Source organism: Lepisosteus oculatus, chromosome 3 (genome assembly GCF_040954835.1).
Source record: "Lepisosteus oculatus isolate fLepOcu1 chromosome 3, fLepOcu1.hap2, whole genome shotgun sequence".
Taxonomy (NCBI): Eukaryota; Metazoa; Chordata; class Actinopteri; order Semionotiformes; family Lepisosteidae; genus Lepisosteus; species Lepisosteus oculatus.
In genome coordinates, this window is record NC_090698.1 from 69916860 (window position 1) to 69926950 (window position 10091).

Genomic DNA, 10091 nt, shown 5'->3' on the forward strand with positions numbered 1-10091 from the left:
TTCAGAATGGTCCCGAGTTGTTTTATTGGCGAGTTTTAGAACTGTGGTCACTTAAGACCAGCTTTGAATTCTTTCCAGATGTTGATTAATTCTTTCTGAACTTCACAGGACTTTCACCCCCACCTGCTCTGTAAAGAGCACCTCTGGGTGGGAATTCATTGTTATTCTTTGCAGGGCGGTGATGGAGTCCAAATAAGGAAAACAACATCACACATCAGAAGGACACCTTTCCTGAAAAATCCTACCTGAATGCTCTTTTTCCTATATAGTCATATTACAGTACGCTTCACAGAAAAAAGACAGAACCTTAAGGAAGCATACAAACCAACAACATTGCTCTGAAAACTCACTCCAGAACAATATATGCAAAATGTGACGGTGTCACTAGCGTTTAAACTATAAATGGAGATACCCCAATACATGGAAGATGTGGTTCAGACAGGGAAAACACGCAAATGAAAGATGTTTAGCCAGCAGATGAATTAGGGCGTGGCAGCTAAAAATGCATGTGGGGAGTAACTATCAAACGTACGCCTTGAGAGCTTCAAATTCTTTTACCTTCCCCATCGCAGGGTCTGTGTAGTGTAACAAAGGTTGAGTGTGCAATGAAGTCCATTCTGAAAACATTGTAAATCTCTGTAACAAACCAGCACCACCCATGGACAAATCCCAGTGTTCAGTGGCAATGCTAAATAAGGGTGGTGCAACAGTTTGACAACACTTGTATGGCTTTTAAAAAAAAGTTGCATTAATAAGAAATGGTTTCATACGAAAAGTGGAATCTAGTATTTCACTTGTTGACCAGTAGTTTAAGTTTACTCTCAGTAAAATTTTTGAATTTTCTGTGAATCTTCATTGGAGAGTCTTTAGTTGCTGATCATAATCTGTTCAGGATGAAATCATGATTGCTTAATGGGACTTTAAATTAAAGCAGTACCAAAAATTGTATTTTGAGCTTTTTATCCAAAGCAATTACTCTGTACCATTGTGAAATGTGTATATATACACACATATATATATCCATTTAAACCAGCAGCTGTATTTGATATTGCTGGTGGTTGGGAGTTGAGGATCCAGCCTTCATACAAACAATTTGTATTGATGTATTGCCAGTAGGTGAGAATAAATTATTGATTTGTATGTCAAAATTTCAGTTTCTGGAGTATGTTTTACATGATTAGGACATCAGAGCACATTTTCTTGAGTGGTTCACTTGGTCTGTATGTCAGCCTAGAAGTACAAGATTCACAGGACCGTTGCTCCTTTACTGTAAACATCCCTGGAGGCCTATTCTTTTATTCTGATCTTTGCAGAAGCAGAGAATCGGTATGATGGAGAAATTCCCATCACCTTGATGAAATGGAGCGTGAGGTGAGACAACCTGAAGATATACAATAAGGCAATACTGAAGATTATAGTGTGCATGTTGTGCTCTAGCTGTGCTCCACGTTGTGCTACAAGGTACTGGACGTAAAGAATGTCAGATGTATCGCTTTGAAAGACTTGTGAAAACGTCTTGCAACTGTAAGTTTACTACTCCTCCGCGAAGGAGAGCAGTGATTGGCGAAGCCCCAGTGCAGGAAGAGTAGATGACCGATGTAGTGTCGGCACAGGGAAGAGCCATCCAGCGGAGGAGTTGAAGGGCTAGCAGGTGCCAGCAAGTGAACATACCATAATCGCAGTCCAGGAGAGCAATCCCAGAATGCAGCAGCGTTTGTGGCCGGGAGTAACGGGAAGATCCGAGAGACGAGAAAAACAAAAGTCTTAAACTTTAAGGCCGGGAGACGCTTGAGTGAAATTCGAGGAGGCGAGGTTATAATGCCGGAATAGCCATCGCAAACAGCGCCGAGACATGAGACGGGAATTTCTCTGAAGACTGGGTAAGGAGGATGTGACCTGAGAACTGGTCTAGTGTCCTCTGTACTAAATGAGGTAAGTTAGGTGAGCGGTTGTTAAAGACGTACAGGTGCGATGGATTTCCTACCACAGCATGTTGTCACGGTAACAGGTCGATTGGTGGGGGGGTGGCTGAGGTTATGTTGGTTACCTTGGTTACCCCTCGTGTTCCTGTGCTCTGGAGAGAGCACGTGCGACAGCAGTTACTCAACGTCCAGCATTAGGAGTCAAGCGTTCAAAAATGCTCAACGGCGTTCACAGAGTCGAGCCACTGGACATCCTTGACGGCGAGAGTGAAGCACGAACCACGGGACACAAGAGAAAACTAGGGGGAAGCGTGCTGAAAAACAGCACGAGGGTCTTGACAAGGGCTGCCGGAGTCTGGAGAAGGCTACCCAGCCATGTAACCCACACTGATAAACTGGCCTCTCTTGTGAAATGACTGAGCGAGATCCCTGGATCGGTTAGTTACTAGCAACCAGACCGAAGGGCAGCTCCTCGTTTGTAACCTTTCTTGCGTCTGAGAAGTTGAAAGAGTGGTGGAGGTTTGTTACAGGGAAGAATAATCATAAATGACTCACACCTGAAGAAGGCTCCACGGCCAAAACGTTGTTTTCTTTCTCCCTTTTTTTCAGCAGGGAATAAACCTATTACTTGTTCCTTTGCAGCCTAGGCATGCTGACGCAGCTACCCACCTGAAATACTACAATCATAAATCACTACTGTATACTGACTTTTTGATAGGAAGGTCTTTTTGACCATTGGCTGCATCGGCTGGTACGTTTCATTTCAGTTGATAACACTACACTGCCACAAACTGGAGCAAATGAAGCTCCAGGGTGGAGTTCCCTACAGCTACAGTACGTGTTCGGGGCAGTGTGAATGAAGATCTACTCAGTATCTTGTAACTCAGAATACTTAGGCCTGGTTAAAAACATATATCTAAAATCTAAAGTTCATAAACATTGACATAGCTGAAATCTGAGTGTTAATGAAAGGTTACAAACAAGCAGAAGTCATTCATTTACCCATTTCGTTTCTTGAAGAAAGCCAAGGTAATAGCTTCAACAACAGAGCTGGGTAAATTGTTCCAGTCTCCCACGACCCTTTTGGTGGGGGGGTGGGAAGTGCCTCATGTTCTCAGTTTTTAAATAACACTAACGTGACGTTTCATCAGAAAGTCCCAAATGTTAAACCCCTATTTAATCCAAATCACATCAGTTTTTGCTTGCTTTGCTTAAACGAGGGACCGAATCACGTGTCAAAGAGCTGTATTTTCAAAGAATCCACCCGGAGTTTAGGAAGGAACAGACACACTCGATTGAAAAAAACACGGGGGAAACCAGCTTTTACTGTAGTCGAGAGCGGGCGTCTAGGTGTATCAGGTTGCTCAATGTTCACTAATAAAGCCATGGTACAGTTTAAAAAAACACAGCATTAAATTCAATTATCCAGCTTTAGTAGGCGTCTGTGTTGGATATATATTCGTGTATGTATACACTCTTGCAGATACACCCGGACCATCGGAAGTCATAACAGGAAAAACTAAAACTGAGTGGAAATGGATTCTCGATACCAGGGGCGCGGGGAGCCGATTTCGGAACTACATTTCCCAGAGGTCGCCGCGGCACCGAGGGCAGGTGCTCCTAAAACAAGGGTCCGAAGAGCCCGACTGCTGCGTTGGGCGTTCCGTTTAAATGGAGAGATTATCGTTTATCGCTGTTTCGGAAGGGTCGTGCATGTTCCTTTTAAACATGCCGTGAGCAATGCGGAAATTTGGAAGCCCCGGTACTTTGCCGGCAGCCGCTGCCTTGTTCGTGGTATTGGCAGTTGTCTGGACATTGTGGAACCTGAGGGTTTTCGAGGGGGCCGTCTCTCCCGTTACTCTAGGTACGTTTACACGACGAGGTAGTGTTTTCGTCTGTTCGGTTGTTTAAACCGTGTTTTAACTCTCTCTCCCCTAAGATAAGGTGTGCACCAGCCTGCGCAAACGTGGTAAGTCTTCGGAACTGAGCTTTGGATGGAAATGTTCAAGGCCTTGTGGTTGCTATGTGTTTTCTGTGATGGGTCAGATCCAGCAGGCATACTGTAGGCGACAATCCGTACAGCCCTCTTCACTGTGGAGCTGAAGAGGGCTGCGATCATCACCTGTCCGGTTACGGGATTTCCTGGGCAGGGATGTGAAATTCAGTGTGGCGGCAAACGCCGCTAGCTAAGGACTTAGGTGTGCATCCTAAATAAAATAATTTGTTCGGACCCTTGGGTAGCTGAGGGCCAGCATAACATTCGCTGACCGATTTTAAAAGTGTGAATAGCTCTGAAGAGTGAACCTCTAGCGCTGTGCTGTCGCCATTGCTGCAGACCCCTGTGTGTGTGTTTCCAGGGAGAATGAGCGGAGAAACGCTGGACTACTTCCTCGGTAGAGCGCTCATACAGGAGAGGGACGCGGCGGAGATAGTGTGGTACCACGCAGCCAACAGCAAGAGCAAGATTGCAGAAGCGCTGAGAAGTAAGGGAGACTTTATTAAGGTCGTTGCATAAACCAACACACAGAGCTGCATCAGGGGGCCAACTGGAGCCACAAAGATAACATGTAGCACAGATCTCCGACGGCCGTTAAGCAAACTTATCTTCTTTGGCTGTGTCAATAAAAGTGCTCGAGTAGGGACCTGCGTCGGCACTCCGAGGCGGTAAAGCAACAGGTGGAGTGTTATTCCGCGCTGAAACCCGTTGGAGCAAATAAACAGTGTTTCGGCTGTGGAGCCTTCTTGAGGCGTCGCACGTCTTCGGACGGGCCTGCGTCAGTTTGATTCTCTCCATGTAGCCCAGACGAAAGGTTTGCGCATTGGCCGTCCGGAGATCTTGGCTACCCATGGTCTTCGTGGGTCGGCTGGTCCTCGTAGGTGCCGCGGGCTTCGCACAGCGACGGAGGGCGCTGGTGCCAGGCTCGCCACAGGAAGCCGGGCTCGTTGCGTGCGGAGAAGGGTTTTCACGACCCCGGGGTTCAGAACGAGCCTGACTGAAATGGGTCCGCGCTTCACCCGAGGTTCTGCCCACATGATCGAAGCGGACGTCATCCTGCGGGGCGAGGCCCCCCGAGAGCCTGTCATGGCCCACCCGCCCGACACCGACAGCGACATCACCCTGCGCGACTGGCTGAACGAGGTGCTGGCGTCCGACAAAGGCATCAAGCTGGACTTCAAAAGGTGACTCTTCGCCTCCGTTGTCGGCACAAAGAAAACGGAGGGCATCTTTCGCCAGCAGCCATATCACCCTGCTGCTCACAACTGGGAGCCCACTGAAGCTCAGCAGGTGTGAGCCTGGTCAGTACCTGGATGGGAGACCTCCCGGGAAAGCTGAGGCTGCTGCTGGAAGAGGTGTTAGTGGGGCCAGCAGGGGGCGCTCACCCTGCGGTCCATGTGGGTCCTAATGCCCCCGTATAGTGACGGGGACACTGTACTGTAATAAGGTGCTGTCCTTCGGATGAGATGTAAAAACAGGTCCTGACTCTCTGTGGTCATTAAGAATCCCAGGGTGTTTCTCGAAAAGAGTAGGGGTGTAACCCCGGCATCCTGGCCAAATTTCCCATTGGCCCTTACCAATCATGGCCTCCTAATAATCCCCATCTCTGAACTGGCTTCATTACTCTGCTCTCCTCCCCACTGAGAGCTGGTGTGTGGTGAGTATCATCCAGGTGGGGCTGCACACTGGTGGTGATGGAGGGGATCCCCATCACCTGTAAAGAGCTTTGAGTGGATTGTCCAGAAAAGTGCTATATAAGTGTAAGGAATTATTATTATTATTATTATTATTATTATTATTATTATTATTATTATTTTCTATCATTTTAAAGATGCTATAGCAGCTTGCTGCCACGAGAGGGCGTGTTTGTACCAAAGGTTAATAAATACCAGTCCAGTGCAGCACAGAGAGGAGATGAGGCCATTCTGTTCACACTGGCTATTTGTTTTGTTTTTCCCTGTTGTGCATCTAGCCAGTACTAGTTTTCTAGCTTTACCGGGAACACTCCCCGGAAACATGAAATCCTCTTAAATCCCCAAGGAAGGGACAGCATAGGTCAATCAGCCTGCAGAGATCTCACAGACTCCACACGGACAGTCGCCTGTAGCGCGAATCGAGCCCCAAGTCCCACCTTGCAGAAGTCACCTAAGTTTAGAGACCCTGTTTTTTGTGTTTTTGGCTGCTGTCAACGATGGTCCCATTTTTTTATGTGCAATCCTTTTTACTTTCATCGTTGGGCAGGCGAGCCGGTGTGCAGCTCGTAAGCGCAGTCAGTGCGTTTGAGAGTCACGGTCCTTTCTGTGATTCAGGTCACTCACAGGCTTTGTTTTTGAATAATCATCATCATCATCATCATTATCATCTTTATTTTATTTAGCACCTTTAAAAGCAGCTTCTCTGCTTTACAGAAAAGTCGAAAAAAAAACCAATGGAAACAGCCACAAGGATGGGAGATGAAATTAGCACAGGGAATCAGAAGCGTTTGTAATGGGGGAGAAGATGCAGAGGAGCGGACAGACTTCGCAATAAACGGGAGCCTTCCTGGAGAGGGAGGTTTTGAGTCTGGATTCGCAGGCGCTCGGGGAAGGCGAGTCGAGATATCCATGGGGATGGCATTCCTGAGCCGGGGGGCGCAGCGGGAGACGCGCGGGAGACTGAGGCCCTGTCCTTCCCCCCCTGTGCTCCCAGCCTGCCCGCGGTGCGCCCCTCCCTGAGGCTGCTGGAGCGCGTGTGGGAACGCCTGCAGGGCCCCCTGTGGATCAACGCGGACATCCTGCCTGGCCCCGGCGGCAGGGGCAGCCGGCCCCTGGACCCCGAGGCCTTCCTGGCCGAAGTGGGCGCCGCGCTGCCGGGGGCGGTGCTGTCTCTGGGGTGGACCACTGGCGGGAGCCCCCAGGCTGACAACACAGGTCTGGTATGCACACTGAGTACAGGGGGGCTCTCCGGCTCGCTCACCGGACTGGAGCATCGTAAGGATGGACGTGTCCGCAGCCCCAGCTCACTGGAGCGCTGTTTGCAGTTTTCATTATAGGAGAAGTTCAGGTTCACGTTTATTTGTCATTCCAGCCATATGCAAGTAAACAGTGGAACAAAATATTGTTCCTCCTGGCCCACGGTGCAGATACAGACAGGACACTGGCATAGACATTGTAGACAGGGTACACATAGTGCAGAGTGTAGATAGTGTGAATTACAAGGCAAATACTTAATTCAATATGCACAACACACTGGGGGATTTAAACCCTGTTTCTGGAATTGGGGTGGGAGATAATACTGCATGTCTCGTTGTTATATTTTTATAGATGTAAAGACAAAGCATATTGGTACGATACTTGTTTCATATGTACATGTAAAAAAGGTACATGTTTTTGCTGTTTCTCTGTGTTCGTACTGGGGGTGGTCCTAGACATACGTGTTAATAGAAAGCCAGGACGCCCGCCGGGCCCGTTGCTCAGGGTTCTGGTCCTGTTGCGCCTCAGGGTACAGCTGGGAGATGGTGCGGGAGATGGAGGCGGTGTGCCGTGCCCTGGCGCAGCCGGTGAGCTTCCCCGTGCGGGCCGCGCTCCTGCGGCCCTCCTTCGCTCAGCTGCGCTGGCTCCTGCAGCAGTCCGACAGGTAGGGTCCGCTCCGGCGGGGGGTAGGCTGGGACGGCTGTTTTGTTTTGTTGCCTGACCGTTTCCAGACTTTCACCTCTGACTCGGCACTGACCCTGGTTATACCTTCCTGGGCTCTGCTTCGCCTGGAGCATGCAAGAATTGGGCCCTGATTATCTCTAAAGGTTTTGTTGGGAGACTTTTTCACACAGACTCCCTCCTCTCTTTACAAGGTGAGGTGCAGATTAAGAGCTGGGCATCGTAAACGATCTTGCTTCTGTGCACCTGGTGCAGTTCCAGCTCGGTATATTAATGGCGCATGCCAGTGCACAAGAAATGTCTTTAAGTTCTTTCGCTCTTGAGCTTTGGACTGGAGTGGTGCAGAGCCATCGATCTGGGCTCTCTTCTGCTGCCAGGCTGTCTGTTTATGTGTGTGCAGAAGAGGAAGAAGTAGGGCCTTCGAATTCTGCTTTGCGCTGCCGTCGTAGCTTGTGATACAAGAAAAGTGTTTTTTCCTGCGGTGTTCAAGGCTGCTGCCTGAAGGCTTACCACATTTTATTTAGTAAGTGACCAGAAATGCCCGATGTTTTGAGGGTCACCTGGGTGGAGCACTTTGCGCTCAAGTGCTTGCCGGTCGCTTGACAGCTGTGTCCACAGAAGCTTAATTATTAATTATTCCCGAGGCCACAGTGACTTTCACTCACAGGGGTTCGGTCTGTGAATGAAAGTCACACTTACTACTCTGTGGGATTTACGTCAAATCATTTGTAAAAATACAGTGCCTGCTGTATGTTCCTTTTTCAACAGCATTCCAAGGATGCAGTACAGGCCTTTCATCACCAGATCACACTGGTATCAGTCATACGGTCTGGTGCGTCATTAGGCTTTCTTGGGTTGGTTTGTCGATTGCCTTCAGTTTGTGGCTACCAGTGACCCCACACCAGAATCCCCATCGTTGACCCAGAGTCCATACCTGTGTGCTCCTCTCTGTCTCTGTCTCAGGTACAGCCTGACGGTGTGGACGGGACAGGGTGACATCTACCCTGAGGAGGACCTGCTGCTCTTTCGGCAGGACTTTGACAAGAGCAGAATCTATTACGACGTCCCAGAAGCCCAGGGCGTCCTGCTCACGAAAGGCCCGGGCTAGCCTCGCGCCCGGGCGGCCCTGTCCCGCCTCACGGCAGAGCTCGGGGTCTCACTGCCGCGCGGGGGAGCAGGGGAGTCTCCGCGCAGCTCTAGGAAGGGAACCGCATCTGAGGAGGGCCTTTCTGGAGTGCGAAAGACAGCAAAAGGCATCACACGGGTACATGCATTCATTGTTCAATTTCATATCTATGCATTTTTATGTATTTTATATGGTTTTATGTGTGTATTCATGTATAGAGCCTTGAGAATGATAAGAGTTGAAAGGTGCTCTGTAAGAACTGGTGCAATAAAGCTGCATAGAATACTGTATCAACACACAGTGGACCCCTTCGGAATCGGTCAGACGTGAGAAGCTGAAACCAGAGAACAGTTTTTTTCCTCGGAAGTCCATGATTTCATAAGATCTGAATATTTCAGCTGAACCTTCAATCCACCCTCTGTATCAAAATGTGCCGTTGCATACTACATAATGCTGCAAGTACGAAATATTGCTCTCAGGTAATTGATATGATCGGAAGGTGATGTGATAACAGCTTGTTTCTAGTATTTGAGCCGTTTCTCTGCGGCATTGAGCTCCACTGCTATATTTGAACAGTTGTTGAACGGCGAGTGGCCACGTGCCTATGACTGACTGCAGTTTTTTACCAGGTTCATGACCACAGAGGTGATAATCCCAGTGCAAACGGCTTGTGATCTATCTGATTTGCATGCTCCCCGGCATGTGTAGTGTTTCTGCACACGCAGGGAGCGAAGGAGTCAAGACAGGGCAGGAATATGGCTGGTGTCCATTCGCTCATTCAAAGCCTACATGCTGTATGTTTCTGCGGAGCTCTCCGAATGATGAAATGTTACACCACAGTTTCTGTATTACTTACACAGAAAAGTAGGTACGTGCGCCAGGCTCTTGGTGGAGAAATGCCACCGTTTGTTAGAGGTGTACAGCTTTGAACTGTATGTAATATAGTGGAGCCTGAGGCCGCCTTCAAAAACGGAGTGAAGATCTGTCGCACAACACAAGGGGAGCTGTCCACTGTGGCACTGTAGTCTGTGGTGCTGAAATGTCAAGCTAGCTGTCCCCTACCATGCTCTCTCCTGGTGCCAATTATACTGTATATATTTCCCTTTAATCCTATATTTAGGATTTACTTATAAGTAAGCATTTACTTATACTTGATATTGTCTAAACTCTGGAGACATCCATGTTCATCACAAAACTCACTTCCAGTGGTGGATTTTAATACACCTGTGTTTGTGCTTTCATTCTTCTGCGCTGTGGTGTGGTCTGATGTCTGCTGCTTTTCTAAATCTGCTGATTTCCCTTTCTTTTTCCTCTGCAATGTGTATTTCGACCCAGCAGACTGTTCTGGGGTTAGAAGTAACGTTTTAATTGCTAAAGGATTATTGCTTTTAAATAATGAACTGCGACAGGAGAAC

The 10091-nt window shown here is 48.4% G+C and overlaps 1 protein-coding gene across 3 annotated transcripts; it reads left to right on the top strand.

Annotated features, from left to right (window-relative positions):
- The first annotated feature begins 3558 nt into the window (after positions 1–3558).
- Positions 3559–8972, top strand: fam151b (family with sequence similarity 151 member B). 3 transcript variants are annotated; one of them, XM_069187495.1, is made up of 6 exons: positions 3561–3786; positions 4280–4405; positions 4943–5102; positions 6607–6827; positions 7398–7533; positions 8514–8972. In XM_069187495.1, exons 1-6 carry the CDS (start codon positions 3663–3665, stop codon positions 8656–8658), a joined length of 912 nt encoding a protein of 303 aa, XP_069043596.1. In that variant the 5' UTR covers positions 3561–3662; the 3' UTR covers positions 8659–8972. The 3 variants fall into 3 exon arrangements, with proteins under 3 accessions (XP_069043599.1, XP_069043596.1, XP_069043598.1); XM_069187497.1 differs by lacking the exon at positions 3561–3786 and adding an exon at positions 3793–3891; XM_069187498.1 differs by lacking the exon at positions 8514–8972 and having other exon boundaries at positions 3559–3786; positions 7398–7537.
- The last annotated feature ends 1119 nt before the right edge of the window (positions 8973–10091 follow it).